Here is a 26,554-nt window from a genome sequence, read left to right as displayed (position 1 = left end):
GGGAATCCTCCCTAACTCATTTTATGAGGCCAGCATCATCCTGATACCAAAGCCTGGCAGAGACACAACAACAAAAAAGAGATTTTTAGACCAATATCCCTGATGAACGTCGATGCAAAAATCCTCAATAAAATACTGGCAAACCGAATCCAGCAGCACATGAAAAAGCCTGGCCACCACGATCAAGTTGGCTTCATCCCTGGGATGCAAGGCTGGTTCAACATACACAAATCAATAAATGTAATCCATCACATAAACAGAACCAATGACAAAAACCACATGATTATCTCAATAGACGCAGAAAAGGCCTTTGACGAAATTCAATAGCCCTTCATGCTAAAAATTCTCAATAAACTAGGTATTGATGGAACGTATCTCAAAATAATAGGAGCTATTTAGGACAAACCCACAGCCAATATCGTACTGAATGGGCAAAAATTGGAAGCATTCCCATTGAAAACTGGCACAAGACAGGGATGCCCTCTCTCACCACTCCTATTCAACGTAGTGTTGGAAGTTCTGGCCAGGGCAATCAGGCAAGAGAAAGAAATAAAGGGTACTGAATTAGGAAAAGAGGAAGTCAAATTGTCCCTGTTTGCAGATGACATGATTGTATATTTAGAAAACCCCATTGTCTCAGCCCAAAATCTCCTTAAGCTGATAAGCAACTTCAGCAAAGTTTCAGGACAAAAAATCAATGTGCAAAAATCACAAGCATTCCTATACACCAATAACAGACAGACAGCCAAATCATGAGTGAACTCGCATTCACAATTGCTACAAAGAGAATAAAATACCTAGGAATCCAACTTACAAGGGATGTGAAGGACCTCTTCAAGGAGAATTACAAACCACTGCTCAACGAAATAAAAGAGGACACAAACAAATGGAAGAATATTCCATGCTCATGGATAGGAAGAATCAGTATCGTGAAAATGGCCGTATTGCCCAAGGTAATTTATAGATTCAATGCCATCCCCATCAAGCTACCAATGACTTTCTTCACAGAATTGGAAAAAACTACTTTAAAGTTCATATGGAACCAAAAAAGAGCCCACATTGCCAAGACAATCCTAAGCCAAAAGAACAAAGCTGGAGCCATCACATTACCTGACTTCAAACTATACTACAAGGCTACAGTAACCAAAACAGCATGGTACTGGTACCAAAACAGAGATATAGACCAATGGAACAGAACAGAGGTCTCAGAAATAACACCACACATCTAGAACCATCTGATCTTTGACAAACCTGACAAAAACAAGCAATGGGGAAAGGATTCCCTATTTAATAAATGGTGCTGGGAAAACTGGCTAGCCATATGTAGAAAACTGAAACTGGATCCCTTCCTTACACCTTATACAAAAATTAATTCAAGATGGATTAAGGACTTAAATGTTGGACCTAAAACCATAAAAATCCTAGAAGAAAACCCAGGCAGTACCATTCAGGACATAGGCATTGGCAAGGACTTCATGACTAAAACACCAAAAGCAATGGCAACAAAAGCCAAAATTGACAAATGAGATCTAATTAAACTAAAGAGCTTCTGCACAGCAAAAGAAACTGCCATCAGAGTGAACAGGCAACCTACAGAATGGGAGAACATTTTTGCAATTTACCCATCTGACAAAGGGCTAATATCCAGAATCTACAAAGAAATTAAACAAATTTACAAGAGTAAAAACAAAGAATCCCATCAAAAAGTTGGCAAAGGATATGAGCAGACACTTCTCAAAAGAAGACATTTATGCAGCTAAGAGACACATGAAAAAATGCTCATCATCACTGGTCATCAGAGAAATGCAAATCAAAATCACAATGAGATACCATCTCACACCAGTTAGAATGGCAATCATTAAAAAGTCAGGAAGCAACAGGTGCTGGAGAGAATGTGGAGAAATAGGAACGCTTTTACACTGTTGATGGGAGCGTAAACTAGTTCAACCATTGTGGAAGATAGTGTGGTGATTCCTCAAGGATCTAGAACTAGAAATACCATTTGACCCTGTGATCCCATTACTGGGTATATACCCAAAGGATTATAAATCATGCTACTATTAAGACACATGGAGATGTATGTTTATTGAGGCACTATTCACAGTAGCAAAGACTTAGAACCAACCCAAATGTCCACCAATTATAGACTGGATTAAGAAAATGTGGCACATATACACCATGAAATACTATTCAGCCATAAAAAAGGATGATTTCATGTCCTTTGCAGGCACATGGATGAAGCTGGAAACCATCACTCTAAGCAAACTATCACAAGGACAGAAAACCAAACACTGCATGTTCTCACTGATAGGTGGGACTTGAACATTGAGAACTCTTGGACATAGGGCAGGGAACATCACACACGGGGGCCTGTTGTGGTGTGGGGTCGGGGGGAGGGATAGCATTAGGAGAAATACCTAATGTAAATCACGAGTTAATGGGTACAGCAAACCAACATGGCACATGTTTACCTATGTAACAAACCTGCATGTTGTGCACATGTACCCTAGAACTTAAAGTATATATATAAAGAAAAGTACAGATCACAGTAGGAAAAAATCCCCCAATTAGTATTTGGAAGAGGACTATTTAGTTTGTCTTGCTGTATATGAACTGACTAACAAACTACAAAGCTGTAAACTTGGTGGATACCTTTAAAATAAATTATGCATCAGAAATTATACAGCTCAGAGAAATTCCCAGTGGCCTTGGATAAGAACAGTAAGAAAGACCTATGTCATTTTTTTTTTTTTTTTTTTTTTGAGACAGGGTCTGGTCTCACTTTTTCACCTAGGCTGGAGTACAGTGGTGCAACCTTGGCTCACTGCAGCTTCAACCTCCTGGGCTCAGGCGGTCCTCTTGCCTCACATCCCCAAGTAGCTGTGACTACAGACACACGCCACACGCCCAGCTAATTTTTGAATTGTTTCTACAGATTGGGTTTTGGCATGTTGTCCAGGCTGGTTCTGTCAGATTTTAAGTGTCTATTATATGAAATAGCTTATAAAATCTGTATCAGTGAAAGGTACTTGATTATATTTCATTAATAAAAATTAAGTTTAAAACTGTATATAATTTCAGTTTTCTATAAATATTTCATTAAAACCTAATAGAAACATAAATCAAGTCCTATTCTCCCCAGTGTATATGGAAATAAGACTAAATGCTTGTTTCCAGGGTGACAATATCCACATAGCAGGCCACTGGTTAGAGTCAACAGCAAAGAAGAAAAAGAGAATTCGTACATACTGTAAAAAGGGCACACATTCGTTCTATCTTCTCTGGGTTCCTCGGCCCACCATTCTTGTTCAGTCTTACCAGAAACCGCTCACTGAAATGTAGGAAAGAAAGATATAGAGAAATGTGAGTAACACACTCCAGAACAAAGAAAAAGGGCAGATACGGAAAAACACTAAACATATTTACATAACAGCTTGCAGTGACAAACAAGGCCAAAAACACACGTCTAGTGGCAGGACACCCTCTTTTTTCCTGCCAAGTAACATACAAAGGAAACTACAAACTGCCTGATAGGTGCTTCTGTTTATTTGCTGATTGTAGCTGTGTGTTTTATCTGTTTGAAGGTGTGTGCTCCCTGAGGGCAGTAAGGAGTACTGTATCTTATATTTCTCCCAGATATTCCCAAAACACCAGCATGATGCGAAATCCATAACAAGCATATACGTTCTTTGATGTGAGCACTCAGATCATCATAAAACCATTCATCATATTAGAGCTGAAAGAATCTACATTACCAAATTTACATCTTCTATATCAGAAGTCCCCAACCCCGGGCTGCAGACTGCTACGGGCCTGTGGCCTGTGAGGAACTGGGCCGCACAGCAGGTGAGCAGCAGGTGGACAAGCATTACCACCTGAGCTCTGCCTCCTGTCAGATCAGCAGCAGCATTAGATTTTCATAGGCGCACAAACCCTATTGTGAACTTCACGTGGAGGGATATAGGTTGTATGCTCCTTATGAGAATCTAACTAATGCCTGATGATCTAAGGTAGAACAGCTTCATCCCAAAACCATCCCACACCACCACCTCCACCCATCAGTCTATGGAAAAATTGGCTTCCATGAAATTGGTCACTGGTGCCAAAAACATTGGGGAGTGCTGTTTTATATAACTCTTGAGAATCACTTTAGGGCAGCAGTGTCCAATCTTTTGGCTACCCTGGGTCGCATTGGAAGAAGAAGAACTGTCTTGGGCCACACATAAAATACACTAACACTAATGGTAGCTGATGAGCTAAAAAATAAAAATAAAAATAAAAAAAAATCTCACGATGTTTTAAGAAAGTTTACGAATTTGTGTTAGGCTGCATTCAAAGCCATCGTGGGCTGCATGCAGCCTGTGGACCACAGGTTGGACAAGCTTGCTTTAGGTCTTAAAAAATGTTACAGCTCATAGGTGGGAATAGAACAATGAGAACACATGGACACAGGAAGGGGAACATCACACTCCAAGGACTGTTGTGGGGTAGGCAGAGTGGGGAGGGATAGCATTAGGAGATATACCTAATGCTAAATAACGAGTTAATGGGTGCAGCACACCAACATGGCACATGTATACATATGTAACAAACCTGCACATTGTGCACATGTACCCTAAAAGTTAAAGTATAATAATAATAATAATAAAAAGAGTTCCAGACAGAAAAAAAAATGTTACAGCAACTTATAAAAATTTTGGTGGAAATTCAAAAAGAAATGATGTGTTATAGCTGAAGCTACAATCAGAACTTAATAGAGCCATTAAATATTTTATTCTCCAAATAATATATGTAATTTCAGGAGGAAATTACAATTACTGGACTAGAAAACCTTAGAAACAGTGTTTGCAACATTTGGAGAAATGTCTCTTTACTCTCGCATCTCCTTCCTGCCCCTGCGCAGAATCTCATTCCCACCTCTTTATCCGGAGATTTACTACCAACTGTAAAGGAAAACTGTGCCATGGTGAAGACAAAGCATGTGATTCCAAAAGTAACTTACTTATTTTGTGCCTCCGGTCATGTACTCATGGAATATATGTAGTATCAGTTTAGTTTGTTCGTGTATTCATTTGGTCAGTCTACAAATTGTTATTAAGTTCTGTGTGCTTGGCACGTGAATATAAATGTGAATAAGACATATACAAGGTACTTTTTCCTCATACAGCTATGGTCCTGGTAGGCAGTTAGACATGCAGAAATGAATCTCAGAAAGATTTGGGTCAGATATAAATTTGAGATTCTTCAGCCAGGGGAACAAATGGGAATAAGCAGGGAACATGCAAAGAACAAAGAGAAAAGGGGCTTTGGTCAGATTGCTGAGGGACAATGACATCTAAGAAACAGGTAAAAGAAAAACTATCAAAGTAGATGCATGGGGCAAATGGAAAAACAGAAGAAAAATATGAAGGATGGTGAGATGTTGCACTGGTCAAGTGAAGAAAGTGTCTGAAAGAGGAGGGAGGGGTCAACAAGGTCCAAGACCATTGAGAGTCACATGTAACAAGGACAAAACTCTCGAACACAGATCACTGGTGATTCTGGCAAGAACTGTTTTAATGAAATGGTAGAGAAAGATGCCAGTGTGAGGAGTAGGAAAGAAATGATGAAGCACAGTCTAGATCACACTTTAAAGAATGGTTGTGAAGAGGTGGAAGTGATGCATTTTTAGTTAAATGGGCATGGGGGGTTGAGGGAATCTTTGTTAAAATATGGGATAACCCACATACACACAGTCAATTAATTTCAAATAAAGGTATCAAGGGGGGTGTATAGTACGTTCAGCAAATGGTGCTGAACAATCCATATGAAAAAAACTAAGCCTTGACCCTTGCTTATAAAAATTAACTTGAATGTATCACAGGCTCGAATACAAGAGCTAAAACTGTGAAAGAAGACAACTCAGTGAAAAATGAAGACAAGTATCTTGTATATCTTGTTCACATTTGTTTCCACATTTAGCACATAGTAGAAAACTTTCTGTCGCCCGAGATTATTAAGCAAATATCACAAATCACAACAAAATGATAAATTAGACTTTACATAAATTAAAAGCTTTCTTTTTAAAAGATACTGGTGAGAAAATGAAAGGACAAGCTACAGACTGAGAGAAAATAATCACAAAACATTCACCTAAGAAAAAATTGTATTGAGAACATACAAAATGTCCAATAAGAATAAACATTCAAATAAAAAATGGACACAAGATTTGAACAGACCCTTCACCAAAGGATGTGCAGAGATGGCAAATAAGCACAAGAAAATATCATTAACCATTAGAGAAATGCAAATTAAAAACACAGTGAGGGCTGGGTGTGGTGGCTCACACTTGTAATCCCAGCACTTTGGGAGGATGAGGCAGGTAGATCTCCTGAGGTCAGGAGTTTGAGACCAGTCTGGCCAACATAGTGAAACCCTGCCTCTACTAAAAATACAAAAATTAGCCAGGCATAGTGGCGGGTGCCTGTAATCCCAGCTACTCAGGAGGCTGAGACAGAAGAATCGCTTGAACCCAGGGGGCGGAGGCTGCAGTGGGCCTAGATCGCCCCACTGCACTCCAGCCTGGGCAAAAGAGCAAAACTCCATCACACACACACACATAAAAAAAACAGAAAACAAAAAACACAGTGAGATACCACCACACACCTACTAGAATAGCTATAATTAAAGAATGAATATACCAGCCGGGCACGGTGGCTCACGCCTATAATCCCAGCACTTTGAGAGGCCGAGGCAGGCAGATCACATGAGGTCAGGAGTTCGAGACCAGCCTGGCCAACATGGTGAAACCTCGTCTCTACTAAAAACACAAAAATTAGCTGGGCATGGTGGCCTGTGCCTGTAATCCTAGCTGCTCTGGAGGCTGAGGCAGGAGAATCACTTGAACCCGGGAGGCAGAGGTTGCAGTGAGCCGAGATTGTACCATTGCACTCCAGCCCGGGCAACAAGAGAGAAACTCCGTCTCAAAAAACAAAGAATGAATATACCAAAGGTTGGTAAGAATGTCAAGTAACTAGAACTAAATCTCTCATAAACTGTTGGTAAGAATGCAAAATGGTACATCCACTTTGGAAAACAGCTTGACAGTTTCTTATAAACATATACATACTAAATGACCCAGTAATTCTCCTCCTATGTGTTTACTCAGGAGAAATGAAAAAACTTACCCAAAGATCTATATATAAATATTTATAGCAGCATTATCCACAATGGCCAAAACATGTAAGAACCCAAATATCCATCAGGGGGATAAATGAATAATCTACATAGTAGAGTATCATTTCACAATTTTAAAAAACAAACTACTGGGATGTATAATAATATGGATGAATCTCAAAAGCATTATACTAAATGAAAAAACTCAATGAAAAAAGGTCATAGGCTCTATGTCTCCATTTATGTTGCATTCTGGAAAAGACAAAACTATAGGAACAGAAATCAAATCAGTTGCTAGGGCTGGGGAAGAAGGGTAGGGACTGACTGCAAAGGTACATGAGGGAACTTTTTGAGAGTGATGAAATGTTCTATTTCTTGACTGTGGTGATGGTTTCACAACTATATACATTTGTCAGGACTCACTGAACTATGCATTAAAAAGGGTGAATTTTACTGTGTATAAATTACATTTAAAAAACCTGACTCAAAAAAAGATGGGATACACCTAAGAAAATTTATATCTAATGGGACAAGGCTTATAGAAGGAGAACTACTGAAGACACAGGATATAACTGGCAAAGGAAAATCACTGAGTAGGTGAAGAGGGATAGAATCCAGGAAAGAGTGAAGAAGGAAACAATAGGTGTAGATACAAATAAGCTGTGGTTTTAGTAACAGTGTAGACACAAATAAGTTGTGAGTTTTATCACAGACAGGAAATAAAAAACAGTAAAGTAAAAAAAAAAAACCACTTCCAAAAATAACAGAAAAAAATTCTCAAGACCATTTAAGAGAAAATGTAATGGGGAAAGGTAGAAAAGACAGCTGTGACACAGACAAGTGAAAAAGTGGCAAAAACATAGAGTCAAGACAATTGTCTTCCCAAAGTATCTTCAATCGTTATAAAGCTTGCCATCTCCTTTGCTGCCACTAGTCTTGGCCATTACTTGACTAATTTGGATTATTATAACAGCTTCCCAGCTCTACTTCTGTTTTTGCCTCTCTAAAAGCCATTCTTGGAGAGACTGATCCTTTTAAAATACGAATCGGATCATATCTTTTCCCAGCTTAAAACCTTTTCATGCTGTCAACTGATTTTTTACAAGGGTGTTAAGACAACTCAGTGGAGAAAAGAATAGTATTTCAACAAACAGTGTTGGGACAACTAGATATTCACATGCAAAGGAATGAAGCTGGACCTTTATTTCACACCATATGTAAAAATTAAGTAAAAATGAATCATAGATCTACATATAAGAGCTAAAACTACAAAATTCTTAGTAGAAAATATAGGTATACATCTTTATTATAACTGCTGTGATGATTACTAAGTGACATGTATGTAAAATGCCAACTGCTATGTAATAGGGCTTCAATAAATTATACCCCTTAGGAACTGTCAAAAAAAAAAAAAACTCTCCAGGAAATTATGTGAGTTTCAAAAATCTGACTTTTAATTTAAACTAAGTTAATCTGACTGGATTAAAATATTGGCACCACTTGTTATTAAAAAAAAGAAAAAAAGAAAATATAGGTATAAATTCTCATGACCTTGAATTAAGTAATGGTTTCTTAGGTAGGAAGGACACCAACAGCACAAGCAACAACAAAAAAAGGGACTTCATTACAGTAAAAAACCATTGTGCATCAAAAGACACCATCAACAAAGCAACAAACAAGCCACAGAATGGGCAAAAATATTTATAAATCATATACAGATAAGGGACTCGTACCTATAATATATAAAGTTCTCTTAAAATTCAATAATAAAAAGACAATTCAAAAGTGGGTAACTTGAATAGATATTTCTCCAAAGAAAATACACAAATGGCAAATAAACACATGAAAAGATGTTCGGCATCATTAGTAATCAGGGAATTGCAAATCAAAAGCACAATGAGGGTACCACTTCACACCTCTAGAATGGCTTTATTCAAAATGATAGATAATCATAAGTGCTGACAAGGAAATGGAGAAATTGGAACCATCATACACAGCTGATGGGAATGCAAAATGGTACTGCCACTTTGGAAAAACAGTCTGGAAATTCCTCAAAAGGTTAGCATAGAAACCATATGACCCAGAAATTCTACTCCTAGGTATATATCCAAGAGAAATAAAAACATATGGTCACACAAAAATTTGTACATGAATGTTCATAGCATTATTAATAATAGCCAGAAGGTGAAAACAACCAAAATATCCACTGACAAGTGGATAAATAAAATGTGGTAGATATAGCCAAATAACAAAATATTATTCAGCCATAAAAGTAATGAAGTACTGACACATACTAAAATGTTGATGAACCTTGAAAACAATATTCTAAGTAATGGAAGCCAATCACATAAGACCACACACTGTATGATTCCATTTTTATGATATGTCTACAATAGGCAAATCTACAGAGACTGAAAATAGATTAGTGTTTGCCTAGGGCTGGGGGTTTGGAGGAAATGGAGTGACTATTAAATGGTATGGGATTTCTTTTTGAGTTGATACTGTTCTAAGATGGACTGTGGAAATGGTTGCATAACTCTAATATAATAAAAGCCACTGAACTGTACCCTTTGAATGGGTAAACTCTATAGTATGTGAATTATATTACAAAAGGCTGTTACAGAAAACAAACAAACAACAAACTTTTTTGTGGTTTACTCTTACTCTCAGATAACACGTAAACTCTCCAAGATCTGCATGGCCTTGTGTGAAACACTTGACTCGGCCTATCTTACAGCCCCATCTCATCTCACATGAGCCTTTCTTGATTATTCTCCATACACACACTGGTGTCCTAGATACAAGTTTCTTGAACATGCCAAGCTCATTCTTGCCTTAGGACCTTTGTGCATGTTGTTTTCTCTGGAATGCTGTTCTTTCAGCCCAAGTGGCTGGCTCACTGCCATCCTTCACATCTTAGCCTAAATGCCAGTTTCCTAGAGAAGCCAACTTTGATATGTTGGCAAGAGCAGTACTCCTTTACCTCTTCCCATTACTTACTCACTTTTTTACAGCATGTAGCACAAACTAATTATTTTCTTTCTTTGTTTATTGTCTTTCTCTTACACAAGAGAATAAAATCCCAAGGATAAGGACATTTGTTCCCCTCTGTACCTCTAGTACTTCTAAGAGCCCAACCCTATAATAGGTGCTCAACAAATATTGAATGAAAAAAGGTGGAAATTTCCTGAAGAACTTCTGTGTGGTATGTGGAAGTTTGCTAATGAGGGTCACCATAAAATGGACGGGTACATCACCATCACACTATGCAGAAACATCCATGAGCCAGGAGGGAGCAAATGAGATAGCACAAATCAATCTTCTAATTTGGTGACAAAGGACCAACAAGCATCAAATATGTTGTGACAGACACAGTCCCCCAGATGCTCACTAAATCCATGTTTTCTGTTTCTTCTTGGGTACACAGCTAGAGTATACATCTTAGCCCCCCCATTGCAGTTGAGTGGAGCCATGTGACTGAATTCTAGACACCAAAATGTGAATGAATGTGATGTGTGCAATTTCTAGGCTTAGTCCTAAAAAATTCTTATATATGTGCCTTCATGCTTTTTCCCCTTCTAGAGACCTGGAGTGAAGATGCCCCTAGTACAACCTTGGTGCTATGTACTGATGATGGCAGATTATCCATTAGTCTTGGTCCCTAAATGAATGTGTGAATGAAGGCTACCTTAATAACTGCAAATTCACCCACCCAGGGCTATTATAAAAGCAAGAAAATACACTTTTATTGTGTTTGAACCATAATATATTTTTTGTTACAGAAGTTGATCTAACTAATATGTATACCATGCACATAACAATCCCCAATTATCTGATAATGTGATAATATGCCTTCACAGATACATGAGTATAAAAGTAGGTTTCAGGAAGTTTATGTCTTTCGAATGGATTTTCAAGAGAATCTATCATAACTTCTGTACTATTCTTCGGAAGGAAAACATACAATTGCTCTCATCCTCACATTATACGCTCTGTGAATCTCTCAAAAGCAGACACCTCCCCAACAGGCTGCTTTATGGAGCTGCCCATAGCAGGGTACTATTTGGAGGGACTTACACCAAGGTCTTGTCCAAAAATAAAATGGTAGATGAAGCAAATATCTAGGTAAATACGCTTGCTGGCTCTATCAGAACATAGGAACTTCCTTTTTCTCCTCAATAATGAAAGGAAGCCCTTGAGTTTAGTTCTCACAGTGCCAACCTGAGCTTTACATTTCCTCAAGACTTTCATACTCTAGTTTCACCTGGCCTTTTTGACAATTCTTAACACTCAAAATAACTGTTTTTTTCACTTCAGAGGCCTTTGGGCATACACATAATTATTTCATTTATCTATCACACCTGTTTATATACCCGTTTATTTATATATTTTGCTAGCTTCTACAATGGGTATGATAAATAAATTCTGCTTTCCATTAATATTCAAACTATTTGAAGACAAATAATCTATCCAATGTTCCCATGATTTGTCAATAGCTGTTTTACAAAAAAAGTGGCAAAATATTGTTGGGAAATATTGTATTGAACACAGACAGGTTTCTACCCTCTAGGACTTTTCAGAGGCTTAAACTGGTGGTATATGTTTTAAGAATTGAGGGGACAGGTGACATTTTACCCCACAACCCACTTTTGTGTAAGGCAATGGAGTCTGTAGAAACATAGTTGGATAAATGCTGATTGAATCTACTTGGCAACTAGAGCAAGAGCAAGTACTCGTATTCTTCAAAGGTGTAACAGAAACTGTGGCCAAGAGAGTCAAATTTACTCATGAGACTTCATAAACACTCACACCTCTATATGAGTAATTCTTTAATATGAATCAGAAACCATCTTTCTAAGTTACTATCTGATCTCTTTCAAGAGAAAAAGAGATGGTTAATTCTTACTCTTCAGTAAGCAATATTACAAGACAACTACTCTACCTTTAGTTGTTTTTATGATGATGAACTATAGACATATAGCATATGAAGTTACATTAATTTCATATTATTGATCAAGTTCTTACAAATGAATCCCATAATTTCAATCTGTGACAAGTCTAATGGTGTCTTAATTTTAAGATAACTACCTTTTTTGAGATTTGTAATTCTTGGATGGCACTGCGTTTTGTACATGCCTTCATTGATGGCAATTCATGCATCCCTTCAACAAATGTTTGGTGACTGCCAATGAGGTATCAGCCCATGCCAGGCACTAAGGCAGAGACGAGTTTCTTATCCTCAACGAGGGTACATCCTAAAGACTCTGTTTTGGAAACGGAAGCAGTTTTCTCAAATAAATTTAGAGGAATTCTCCCAACTTTTTCAATTTAATCTTTATGTTCCTCATTCGGTCCTCCATGAATATGGATGCCAACTGCTTAGCATCTCTCTCATGATAACCTGCCAGGTGCTTGAAAATAAGCAAGTAGTCCCAAGGTTATACTACACTGTATGACCCAACAGAGTAGGAAATATCTAATATCCCCTCATAGATTCATTTTCCAATTTAGATCACTTGGCTTTATTTCTCAAATTCTTTAAGTTTTCCCACTTTATTTTAAAGCACAGAAAGCAGAAATACACACAAAAAAGGGGTTTTATAAAGGCAAATGATGGTCCAGGGCTATGGTTTCCAAATTTATTTTTTTAAGCTGTTTTTCTTAAATTAATTAATTTATTATTATTATACTTTAAGTTTTAGGGTACATGTGCACAATGTGCAGGTTAGTTACATATGTATACATAGTGTCAGCTTTTCTCTTCTTTTCAACAGAAACTTACTCTGTTCACCAACATATAAAAAATTAAGAAGCAGATTTTCTTGGGTTGAATCAGAGGTGAGGGTTTCAGGAAAGGGGGATAATGCAGGAATCCTCCATAGTTAGGCCTCCACTCTGACCACCAGTTCTCCTTGAGACACTTCAGGACTCCAAGTAACATTTTTGTAACTACTGGTATAATGCAAGGGTTCTTTCTAGCCTTCCTCTTTCCCTTTTATTCTTTCAACAAACATTCACTAACTTCTATCATTTTGCAGAAACCGAACTAAATGCTGAGGCTATAGAAATGAAATAATTCCTGTCCTCAAGTCTGGTGGAACAGAGACACACATAAACCACAAATTGCACCACGATGTGAAAATGCTATAATTGCATAGAAAGGGGCTGACAAGGCCAGGCACGGTGGCTCATGCCTGTAATTCCAGCACTTTGGGAGGCCGAGGCGGGTGGATCACAAGGTCAGGAGATCAAGACCATACTAGCTAACAAGGTGAAACCCCGTCTCTACTAAAAATACAAAAAATACAAAAAAAAAATTAGCCGGGTGTGGTGGTGGGCGCCTATAGTCCCAACTACTCAGGAGGCTGAGGCAGGAGAATGGCATGACCTGGGAGGCAGAGCTTGCAGTGAGCCGAGATCGTGCCACTGCACTCCAGCCTGGGTGACAGAGCGAGACTCCATCTAAAAAAAAAAAAAAAGGTGGCGGGGGGCACCGACAAACTACTGGATTGAGGGTAGGCTGCCTGAAGGAGGTACTGGAACAGGTTCTTGAAAGACTGCAAGGCTTTTGCCACTTGGTAAGGGGTAATTAGAGATGAAGAAAAAGGTATTCCAGGAGGAGAGAGTGCAAAGTGCAGACTTTCTAAAGGATGATGTAGCTTATTGTATGGGGAAGCTCAGAGCATGAGTTAAGAGGGTACTAGAGGCTGCATGCAATGGCTCCACCTGTAATCCTAGCACTTTGGGAGACCAAGGCAGGAGGATCACTTGAGCCCAGGAGTTCAAGAACAGCTTTGGAAATATGGCGAGATCCTGTCTCTACAAAAAATTAAATATTAGCTGGACATGATGGTATACATTTACAGCCCTGGCGACTCAGGAGGCTGAAGTGGGATGATTGCTTTGAGCCTGCTGACGTCAAGGCTGCATGCAGCCTTGCACTCCCAGCCTGGGCAACAGAGTGAGACCCTGTCTCCAAAAAAATAAAAATAAAAATAAAAATAAAATTAAAAAAAGAGTACTGGATAGCTGGCCAGAGGTGCCATGCAACACAGTGTGGATTATTTACGTGTGAAGAATTTCCAAATTTGACTACCATTAGTAGTACCTGGCAGCTTACTTAAAATGGAAATATCCTGGGCCAAACCCAAGATCATCTGGATCAGAATCTCTAGAGGAAAGGATTCCCGGAGACAGTCCAGGAATCTATAATTTTAAGGACTTCAACTGGTATTAGGGCTAGCAAGTTTGAAAAACCGTATTGTGGGCCTTAGAGAGGCTCTGAAAGTTCAAACTTGAGAAGCAGCATGATCCCCTAAGTGTTTAGACTGAGCATCTGGGCTGCAATGCAGAAGCCAGGTTGGTAACATAGAAAGAACTCCAGAGAGACAACAGTAGCAGCCCAGGCAAACTATGACACAGTCTTAAAACTGAGGAGAGGTGAATGGATGTGAGATCTATTTAGGAGACACAGCTGACCAGATTTAGCAGTTGACTGGATGTGGTTATATCAACCAGAGAAGATACAGAAGAAGATTATATAAATTTTGGGTATACATACTGAATTCGAGGTCTCTGTGGAACACATACGTGAACAGAAAACAGGCAGCTAAAAACCCATGTCTGAAAGTCAGAGAAAATATGTGAGAGGGAGATACAGCTCTGGTATTGATTATTTTGCTGTAGTAGCTGCAACAGCAGCCACTGAGTGAGTGTTTTTTTGCACACCAGGCATTGTTTTAAGTATTTCTTTTCTTGCCTAATTGCTCTTGATCTTTACAACAGGTATTTTACCTCTGAAGAAACTGAGAGTTGGAGAGGCAAAGTTCCTGGCTTGAGATGAAAAAGTAGAGAGTAGTAAAGTTGAAATTCAAATCTGGAAAGGTTTGAACTCAAAGCCCATGCTTTATCTGTTATTTCCTCTCATGAAATAAGTACTGAAAAAAAGTTTTGGGGTGTGGAAAGTTCGGTTCCATGGGAAAATATACCTGGGAAATGCTGCAAGCCACATCTTGCTTCAGAGATGAAGAGTGTCTGTGTGGCACAGGCTCCTAAAGGTGCTGCATGAAAGAAATCTATCTCCAGGATTCCTATTACCTACATGTACTCTGACTCTTCCAACTAGAAAGTCTATGCCATGTACCCACTCCAGCTCTTCTGGAGGCATACAGTTTGTTTGAAGTTCATGACATTCCCACCAAAGAGACATAGATAATGATTTGCTTGATTAAGAACAAGCAGAAACTTGAATGGCAAATAATCCCAGAAAATTGGCTTTTTCCATTTTGTCTAAGATAAAACAGACACATGAGTAAATCTGCTGTTACATATTCTCAAGTAATTATAAAAACATTTTTGTAATTATACAGCCCCTATCAGGTCTTCAGAAAACAGAACTACCATTTCACCCAGCAATCCATTGCTGGGTGTATACCCAAAGGAATATAAATCATTCTACCATAAAGACACATGCAGGCATATGTTCATTGCAGCACTATTCACAATAGCAAAGACAGGGAATCAACCTAAATGCCCATCAATGGTAGACTGGATAAAGAAAATGTGGTATATACACACCATGGACTACTATGCAGCCATAAAAAAGAACAAGATCCTGTCCTTTGCAGGAACATGGATGGAGCTGGAAGCCATCATTCTTAGCAAACTAACGCAGAAACAGAAAACCAAACACTACATGTTCTCACTTATAAATGGGAACTAAATGATAAGAACACCTGAACACAAAGAGGAGAACAATAGACACTGGGGCCCACTGAGGGTGAGGGTGGGAGGAGGGAGATGAGTAGAAAAAATAACTATTAGGTACTAGGCTTAGTACCTGGGTGATGAAAGAACATTCTATCATCTCTGAAGTTCCTTCTCAATCCTGCACCCTTCCCTCTTAGTGGGCCCAAATCAATAAATTCACCCTGACCCAACTCTATGTTCCTTCCACCATTATCCCACACCCTTAATATCCATTCCCATGCCTGTTCTCTAGATTTCTGTTTGTATAAATTAGACACAGCAATCCCATTACTGGGTATATACCCAAAGGATTATAAATCATGCTACTATAAAGACACATGCACATGTATGTTTATTATGGCACTATTCTCAATAGCAAAGACTTGGAACCAACCCAAATGTCCATCAATGATAGACTGGATTAAGAAAATGTGGCACATATACACCATGGAACACTATGCAGCCATAAAAAAGGATGAGTTCATGTCCTTTGTAGGGACGTGGATGAAGCTGGAAACGATCATTCTGAGCAAACTATCGCAAGGACAGAAAACCAAACACTGCATGTTCTCGCTCATAGGTGGGAATTGAGCAATGAGAACACTTGGACACAGGGTGGGGAACATCACACAATGGGGCCTGTCATGGGGTGGGGGGAGGGGGGAGGGACAGCATTAGGAGGAATACCTAATGTAAATGATGAGCTGATGGGTGCAGCACACCAACATGGCACATGTAACATATGTAACAAACCTGCACGTTGTGCACATACCCTAGAACTTAAAGTATAATAATAATAATAATAAAGAAAACTCAAGCAGTTCTTTTCAAGTGTAGTGCACCTTCTCATGGGTCACACTCTCAGCCTCACCTCTAGGGACCTGCCAGGACCTTAGTCTAGTTACAGCTCTATAAGTAAACAAGGGTGTTGGGGGTGGGTCCTGAGGAAAATCAACATTATCCTGCCTGGCAACTGCCTCAGGGGAGGCCATCAGTGTTGTCTCAGGCAGCACAGCATGTATCTCCTCAGACAAAGGTGGAAAGGCTGATGGCAGCTTGGGCCGGGGAGGGGATGCTGACATGACTGGGGATGGGGACAGTGTTCTTTCTGGCAAAAGAGGTTCATCAGAGTTCTCAAACTCAGTGTCCCCAGCTTCATCAGGGTCCTCGCTTCATCAGGGTCCTCCCACATGTCCCTATTCCAAGTTGCAGGGTCCCATTATTTTCCAATAAATGCCCTCACTTTAACAGTAGACACCTGGCAAGGCTGTGCATGCATATTTCATTGCAGAACAGCCACTCGCATGATAAGAACTTGTGTCTGTTTTTCCACAATTCCAGCTCTTTCTCTACAGGAACATAATGAAGCTGGTTGGTCGCTCCTAAGTTTGGTGGACAAAGTGATGAAAGAAAATGATGAACTTAGGGATTCCATCTCCCAGCTTCAGAAGCAGATACGGAGCCTCAAATCTGCTATGACTGCCCTGAGTGACAGTCTTATCTCCTGAGGCAGTTGCCAGGCAAGATAATGTTGATTCTCCTCAGAACCCACCCCAACACCCCTGTTTGCTTCTAGACCTATAACTAGGCTAAAGTCCCAGCGGGCCCCTAGAGGTGAGGTTGAGAGTGTGACTCATAAGGAGGTGTGCTACACTTGAAAAGAACTGCTTGAGTTTTCTAATTTATATAAACAGAAATCTGGAGAACAGGATGGGAATGGATATTAAGGGTCTGGGACAATGGTGGAAGAAACACAGAGTTGGGTCAGGCTGAATTTATTGATTTGGGCCCACTAAGTAGGGACTCTGCATTTAATATTGCAGCTTGGGGAGTTAAAAAAGGTTCTAATAGTTTATTTGGTTAGCTGAAATATGGATTAAAAGATGGTCCACTGTGAGAGGAAATGCCTGATCTCCCTTGGTTTAATGTAGAGGAAGGGATCCAAAGGCTTAGGGAGATTGGGATGGTGGAATGGATTAATCACTTTAGACCTACTCATCCCAGCTGGGAGGGTCCAGAAGACATACCCTTGACCAATGCCTTGCAAAACAGATTTGTGAGGGCAACACCTGCATTTTGAAGATGCCCTATAATTTGAAGAGCCCTGTAACTGCTCTTTTCTGTATGCCAGATGTAACAGTGGGAACCACAGTCACTCAACCACAAAATTTAAATACAATGGAAATAACTGGATCCCAAGGTGGCAGGGGCCAGGTGGCAGCACTCAACTGTCACAGGCAAAATGGGCCTACCATAATGGACAGCGGAGGCAAAGTGGCAATCAGAATAGTCTGACTCATGTAGAGCTCTGGCACTGGCTAAGTAATCATGGTGTTCCTAGAGGTTAAGTTGATAGGAAGCCTACTGCATTCCTACTTAATTTATACAAGCAGAAAATTTCTAGGTTGAACGGACAAAAGACTTGTTTGAATTATGAAAACAGAGAATCATGGCCCCGAATCAATTTCCAGACTTGAACCAGTTTACAGATCTAGAACCCCTTAAATGGAGGGAGGCCAGGTACCCCCAAAGAAGGACCCTACTACATTACCAACAATTTATGCAGTGAATCTTTCTCCCATCCTTCCCCAAGGAGACCTCCGGCCTTTTACCAGGGTAACTGTGCACTGGGGAAAGAGAAATGATGAGGCATTTTGGGTACTACTAGACACTGGCTCTGAGCTGATGTGGATTCCAGGGGACCCAAAATGTCATTGTGGCCCTCCAGTTAATGCAGGGGCTTATGGAAGTCAGGCAATTAATGGAGTTTTAGCTCAGGTCTGACTTACAGTGGGTCACCTGACTGAGCCTGTGGTCATTTCCTCATTGCCTGAATGCATAATTGGCATAGACATACTTAGCAGCTGGCAGAACCCCCACATTGGCTACCTGACTGGTAGGGTGAGGGCTATTATGGTGGGAAAGGCCAGATGGAAGCCATTAGCGTGGCCTCTACCTAGACAAATAGTAAACTAAAAAACTATTGTGCCCGGGTGCAGTGGTTCATGCCTATAATCCCAGCAGTTTGAGAGGCCAAGGTGGGCGAATTGCCTGAGCTCAGAAGTTTGAGACCAGCCTGGGCAACACCGTGAAACCCCATCTCTACTAAAGTACAAAATATTAGCTGGGTGTGGTGGCGTGCACTTGTAGTCCCAACTACTCGGGAGGCTGAGGCATGAGAATTGCTTGAGCTTAGGAGACAGAGGTTGCAGTGAACTGAGATCACTCCACTGCACTCCAGCTTGGGCTACAGAGAGGGACTCTGTCTCAAAACAAACAAACAAACAAACATACAAAAAACCAATATTGCATCCTTGGAGGGATTGCAGAGATTAGTGCCACCATCAAGGACTTGAAAGATGTACGGGTGGTGATTCCCATCACATCCCCATTCAACTCTCCCATTTAGCCTGTGTAGAAGACAGATGGATCTTGAAGAATGACAGTGCATTATCGTAAGCTTAACCAAATGGTGACTCCAATTGCAGCTGCTTTACCAGATGTGATTTCATTGCTTGAGCAAATTAACACATCTCCTGGTACCTGGTATGCAGCCACTGACTCTGCAAATGCCTTTTCCTCCATTCCAGTCCATAAGGCCCACCAGAAGCAATCTGCTTTCAGCTGGCAAGGCCAACAATATATCTTTACTGTCCTACCTCAAGGGTATATCAACTCTCTGGCTTTGTGTCATAATCTTATTTGGAGAGACCTTCATCACTTTTCACTTCTGCAAGATATCACACTGGTCCATTACATTGATGACCATTATGCTGCTTAGATCCAGTGAGCAAGAAATGGCAAACACGTTGGACTTATTGTGAGACATTTGTGTGCCAGAGGATGGGAAATAAATCTGACAAAATTCAGGGAACTTCTACCTCAGTAAAATTTCTAGGAGTCCAGTGGTGTGGGGCTTGTCGAGATATTCCTTCTAAGGTGAAGTATAAGTTGCTGCATTTGGACCCTCCTACAACTAAGAAAGAGACACAATGCCTAGCGGGCCTACTTGGATTTTGGAGGCAACATATTCCTCATTTGGGTGTGTTACTCCGGCACATTTATCAAGTGACCTGACCGTTTTGAGTGGGGTCCAGAACAGGAGAAGGCTCTGCAACAGATCCAGGCTGCTGTGCAAGCTGCTCTGCCACTTGGGCCATATGACCCAGCAGATCCAATGGTGCTTGAGGTGTCAATGGCAGATAGGGATGCTGTTTGGAGCCTTTGGCAGGCCCCCTTAGGTGAATCGTAGCGGAGGCCTTTGGGATTCTGGAGCACGGCACTGCCATCTTCTGCAGATAACTACTGTCCTTTTGAGAGGCAGCTCTTGGCCTGTTACTGGGCTTTGGTGGAAACTGAACGTTTGACTATGGGTTAAGTCACCATGCGACCTCAATGGCCTATCAAGAGCTGGGTGCTTTCTGACCCATCTAGCCATAAAGGGGATCATACACAGCAGCATTACATCATCAAATGGAAGTGGAATATACATGATCAGGCTTGAGCAGGTCTTGAAGGCACAAATAAGTTACATGAGGAAATGGTTCAAATGCCCATGGTCTCCACTCCTGCCACCCTGCCTTCTCTCCCCTAGCCTGCACTGATGGCCTCATGGGGAGTGCCCCAGGATCAGTTGACAGAGGAAGAGAAAACTAGGGCCTGGTTCACAGGTGGCTCTGTGCGATATGCAGGCACCACCCGAAAGTGGACAGCTGCAGCACTACAACCCCTTTCTAGGACATCCCTGTAGGACAGCAGTGAAGGGAAATTTTCCCAGTGGGCAGAACTGCAAGTAGTGCACCTGGTTGTGCACTTTGCATGGAAGGAGAAATGGCCAGATGTGCAATTATATACTAATTCATGGGCTGTAGTCAATGGTTTGGCTGGATGGTCAGGGACTTGGAAGAAGCATGATTGGAAAATTGGTGAAAAAGAAATCTGGGGAAGAGGTATGTGGATGGACCTCTCTGAGTAGTCAGAAACTGTGAAGATATTTGTATCCCATGTGAATGTTCACCAACAGGTGACCTCAGTAAAGGAGGATTTTAATAATCAAGTAGACAGGATGACCCATTCTGTGGACACCACTCAGCCTCTTTCCCTAGCCATCCCCGTCATCACACAATGGACCCATGAACAAGGTGGCCATGGTGGCAGGGATGGAGGTTACACTTGGGCTTAGCAACGTGGACTTCCACTCACCAAGGCTGACCTGGCTACGGCCATTGCTGAGTGCCCAATCTGCCAGCAGCAGAGACCAACACTGAGCCCTCGATATGGCACCGTTCCTCAAGGTGATCAGCCAGCTGTGGCAGGTTGATTATATTGGACCTCTTCTATCACAGAAAGGGCAGAGGTTCGTCCTCACTGGAATAGAACTTACTCTGGATATGGGTTTGCCTATCCTGCAAGCAATGATTCTGCCAAGACCACCATCCATGGACTCACGGAATGCCTCATCCACCGTCATGGTATTCTGACCAATTCACTCACTTTTATGGCTAAAGAAGTGTGGCAGTGGGCTCATGCTCATGGAATTCACTGGTATTACCATGTTCCCCATCATCCTAAAGCAGCTGGATCAATAGAACAGTGGAACAGCCTTTTGAAGTCACAATTACAATGCCAACTATGTGACAATACTTTGCAGGGCTGTGGCAAAGTTCTCTAGAAGGCCATGTATGCTCTGAATCAAAATCCAATGTATGGTACAGTTTCTCTCATAGCCAGGATTCACAGGTCCAGGAATCAAGGGGCAGAAGTGGAAGTGGCACCACTCACCATCACCCCTAGTGACCCACTAGCAAAATTTTTGCTTCTTGTTCCCGCAGCATTACATTCTGCTGGCCTAGAGGTCTTAGTTCCAGAGGAAGGAACGCTGCTATCAAAAGACACAATGATTCCATTAAACTGAAGTTAAGATTGCCACCTGGACACTTTGGGATCCTCCTACCTTTAAGTCAACATGCAAAGAAGGGAGTTACAGTGTTGGTTGAGGTGACTGACCTGGACTATCAAGATGAAATCAGTCTACTGCTCCACAATGGAAGTAAGGAAGAGTAAGCATGGAATACAGGAGACCCATTAGGGCATCTCTTAGTATTACCATGCCCTGTGATTAAGGTCAATGGGAAACTACAACAGCCCAATGAAGGCAGGACTACAAATGGCCCAGACCCCTCAGGAATGAAGGTTTGGGTCACTCCACCAGGAAAAAAACCATGACCTGCTGAGGTGCTTGCTGAAGGCAAAGGGAATACAGAATGGGTAATAGAAGAAGGTAGTCATCAATACCAGCTATGACCACATGACCAGCTGCAGAAACGAGGACTGTAATTGTCATGAGTATTTCCTCCTTCTTTTGTTAAAAACACTTGTGCATGTATACACTTGTACTAAGAAAACATCTTCATTTTATTTCCTTTCTCCTTTATCATGTGACATAAGATTTATTGACTTAACATCAGCATTTAAGTATTGTTAACTTTATGTAATAGTATTTGGGTTGGGGATTGGTACGTTTCCGGTTGTGTGAAGGATAGTTGTATTATGTTGGGCTTAATTATGACCTTATTATTGTCTTTATTAAAAGATTATGTATGATCTCAGGAGATGTGTATGGGTTCAAGTTGACAAGGGGTGGACTTGTGATGGTTAATACTGAGTGTCAACTTGATTGGATTGAAGGATACAAAGTACTGATCGTGGTATGTCTGTGAGGGTGCTGCCAAAGGAGATTAACATTTGAGTCAGAGGGCTGGGGAAGGCAGACCTACCCTTAATCTGGGTGGGCACAATCTATTCAGCTGCCAGCACACCTAGAATATAAGCAAGCAAGAAAATGTGAAAAGAGACACTGGCCTAGCCACCCAGCCTACATCTTTCTCCCAAGCTGGATGCTTCCTGCCCTCAAACATGGGACTCCAAGTTATTCAGTTTTGGAACTCGGGCTGGCTCTCCTTGCTCCTCAGCCTGCGCATGGCCTATTGTGGGATCGTGTGAGTTAATACTTAATAAACTCATATATATATATATAAGAACCCTACCACAGAGGGGAACAACAGACACGGGCCTACTGGAAGGTGAAAGGAGGGAGATCAGGAAAAATAACTAATGGATACTAGGCTTAATACCTGGGTGATGAAATAATCTGTACAGCAAACCCCCATGACATGAGTTTACCTATGTGACAAATCTGTGTATGCACCCCTAAACTTAAATGTTAAAAAAAGAAATCATGTACTTATGAAAATTAACTAAATGGTAGCTTAATGTGGTGAGCTACAAACAGTTGTTTTCACTCTAATAATTTCTGCTCTTATCCCAGGATCAGGCTCCTAATTCTAACAATAACAAGCATGTAGATGAATAAATGGGGGCAAGGCTCTGATGACAGGACAGCACAATGCTAAGTCAGTTCATCTTTGCTGTCTCCAACATTCAGGTCATAATGCTTCTGAGGAAGGTGTGTGCCCACGTGAGGACGCTGGAGGATGAGAAGACTGACCTTCCCTTCCATGTGTTTTGCTAATCACACCCATGGGGACTAAAGAAGTGTACATTTTATATTCCTCAGCTGAAAGTTAAGTAGTCTGAAGTACTTACAGAGAGAAGTAATCATGCTTGGCCCCCGATGCCAAAAAAGCAATGTTACTAATAGAACAGCAGCTGTTTCTCCTTACTGAGGAAAAACTCTTTTGCCTGGTGTAGAAAAATGCACCTTTCCTACATAGGCCCTTTGCGACTTCCCAAGAGAAACCCAGACCTAGCAGTTTTGAATGGCATGCTGAAATAATGATCAGATAAATAAATGAATGAAGGTTGAAGAAACCAATTTAGTTTAGAATTACTTCATCAAGTGTACAAAAGACTATCCTCTCAGTCTGAGTGTACTTAGATAAATATGTAACCTAGCACTATCACAAGAAAACAACACATTTAAGAGCAAATCACCGATAACACGATATAGTGTTTTCCTATTCATTGTTTTCCAATTTATTTACTATGTAAACTGAAAAGATTTAAACAAGTGCTAAAATGTGCTTGCTTTCTTAAAGCCTCATGTAAAAACACTGTCTTAGTAATAATAATATTGACAGTCTTCCTGATCTTGTTACTCTCCCTCATTACCTATACTGGTATTGATACTCTTGTTCTGTGCTTTCCAGTTCCTTGCCACAATGTGAACATTTTTGTTCTTTTTAACTGCATTCCTTTACTCACTATACAAGTTTTTCTCTGTTTGGCATAAAACAAGATATAAGAGTATTTAAGTTTTTTTTATAGTTTGCCATGTAACATACATACTCCTCTATATTTGTCCTATTGTGATTATCGAAGTCCTCTAAGAATACCAGAATATACATATTTATATTTATTAACTTGTTATTTTCACTATTTCTGCTGCTGTTTCTGTGCCTCAATGAGGCAAAGTCTTGCTTGTTTAATATGATATTACATGTCACAGCACAAGATAGAGCTTGTCACAGACTTAGTCCAAAATGAGGGAATCCTGATGAGAAAGGCAGAGCTTACAGAAACTAAACACACACAGAGGAAATAGAAAAATATAGGTTGTTTATAAATAGGAGCTAGAAAATTGAGCCAACCTGAAAGCCACATTAATATTTAAATTTGTCAGATATTTTACTAGATATTTTCTAGGCTTTTAAAGTACACAACTGGGAAGTTCAGGAACAACTTCAGGGAAGAACAGCAAAGAAAGTTCCTAAATGCTTTCAAATTTTTAGTACTTAACAACTTTTAGGTTTTAGAAACATTGAAAATATAAGAATGTCCACTGAACTATGTTAAATTGCTTTTTACTCTCTCTTAATATAAAAAAATTATGGCTATTTATTTATTTATTTATATTTGAAATGGAGTCTCAGTCTGTTGCCCAGGCTGGAGTGCAGTGGCGTGATCTTGGCTCCTAGGTTCAAGTGATTCTTCTGCTTCAGCCTCCTGAGTAGCTGGGACTACAGGAACAAGCCATCAAATCTGGCTAATTTTTTTTTTTTTTTTTTTAGTAGAGACAGGGTTTCACCATGTTGGCCAGGCTGGTCTCGAACTCCTGACCTCAGGTGATCCACCCACCGCAGCCTCCCAAAGTGCTGGGATTACAGGCATGAGCCACCACACCCAGCCTTATGGCATTACTTTTAAAACAGTATTATAGTATTGTAGCTAATAAGCTACAGAGACAAGATTTTAGCCTAAGCCTGGCTTTTCCAAAATCTGTACTCATTCCAACTGTCTTTCAAGATATAGTATCTGAATGGTGAAAATAAGATTTAATATTGATCAAAAAGAAATAAAGCATTTGAAAATAGCTACATCTCTCTAAATCATACATATTTATAAATGTGCACAAATGGATATACCCAGACTTCAAAGAACTCTCTTAATTTTCTTCTTTTGCTTCATGTCTTTCCTTCTTCTTGATATTCTGTGCACTCAGTCTATCCTTTCTGCCATGGCCTTGCACAATCAGCTTACCAGATCATTCAGCCTACCAGGTTTTATGCTGTGCTAACCAACAGGTAGCCACTAGCCACAAATTGCTATTTATATTAAAATTAAATAAAGTTAAAGACTCAGTCACATTAGCCACATTTCAAGTGCTCAACAGTCACATGTGGCTAGTGGCTACCATAAAGCCCCCATATATAGAACAATTCAGTTGTATTGGACAGCCTAGCCCTGCAGGGTCTGTGAGGGGTCACTGAGACAAAGGACCCTGTACTACTGCATAGCAGCACCGTTCTCATATTAGAGAAAACTATATCAATTTCCAAAGTACAACATTATAATGCTGGCAGCACTGAGATGAGGATACACAGGTGCGGTTCTTGGGCTGGAGGAAGGATGTCCAGAGGGCCAGATCTAGGAATGGCACTCTCTGGTACAGGCATTCCTCATCTCAAAGGCTTAGAAATGGCAAGAGAAAACTTGACATCTAAAAACCTAGCAGTCAAAGCATAGATGAAGTTGTTTGTGGTCTACATGCTCATGGTGGGCCAAAATTCTATGAACCAGGAGCTTGGGGCACAGAAAAGAGTTAACATAGCAGGCCTGAGACTGCTATTTAGAAGGGTCTGCTTGCAAGGCTGGCCCTTAGCTGGCATCTGGGATTTGGTTTTCAGAGTGTTCCCAACAACTAAGCGTGGCTCACTATGCCTAGACTGTCTGTGTGAACAAATACGGCTTATGTTAAATACCTGCTTCCCTCCTGGGAGCTCGGAATTTAGCATGTGCTACACAGAAGGTGCCCATGTGACAGCCCCCAATAAACCTTGGGTGCTGAGTCCCTAATGGGCTTCCCAGGGCTGAAACATCACATACATAATGCTACATTTTCATTGCTGGAAGAGTGCTCTGTGTGACCCCTCATGTGTGAGACAGAGAGCACAAAGAAGCTTGTGTGTAGATTCCTCCAAAGTCTGTGTCTTTCTCTGTTATGATCCAGCTATGTATCCTTACTACATCACTGTCATAAGTCTTAGCCATGACTACAAGTATATGCTAAGCCCTATGAGTCCCTGTAGTGAATAATCACTAAGGGTGGTCTTGGAGAACCCCAACATGTCTTTTAAGTCCAGCGTCCTTGTCTGCAAAGCAGCAGAGACTGTATGTCTTACATCTCTGCAAC

The 26,554-nt window shown here is 40.5% G+C and overlaps 1 protein-coding gene across 9 annotated transcripts in view; it reads right to left on the bottom strand.

The window, feature by feature from the left end:
* DOCK3 (dedicator of cytokinesis 3) overlaps positions 1-26,554 on the bottom strand; it is a 711,442-nt gene that overhangs the window by 237,554 nt on the left and 447,334 nt on the right. For all 9 annotated transcript variants that reach the window (XM_057301776.2, XM_055109993.3, XM_034956564.4 and 6 more), the window contains exon 10: positions 3,250-3,331. In XM_057301776.2, coding sequence (XP_057157759.1) covers positions 3,250-3,331 — 82 coding nt within the window. The remainder of the gene's footprint in view (positions 1-3,249; positions 3,332-26,554) is intronic.

This window comes from Pan paniscus, chromosome 2 (assembly GCF_029289425.2).
Source record: "Pan paniscus chromosome 2, NHGRI_mPanPan1-v2.0_pri, whole genome shotgun sequence".
NCBI classification, from domain to species: domain Eukaryota; kingdom Metazoa; phylum Chordata; class Mammalia; order Primates; family Hominidae; genus Pan; species Pan paniscus.
The sequence above is the reverse complement of the archived record's forward strand: the minus strand, read 5'-3'. Positions and strand labels throughout refer to the sequence as shown.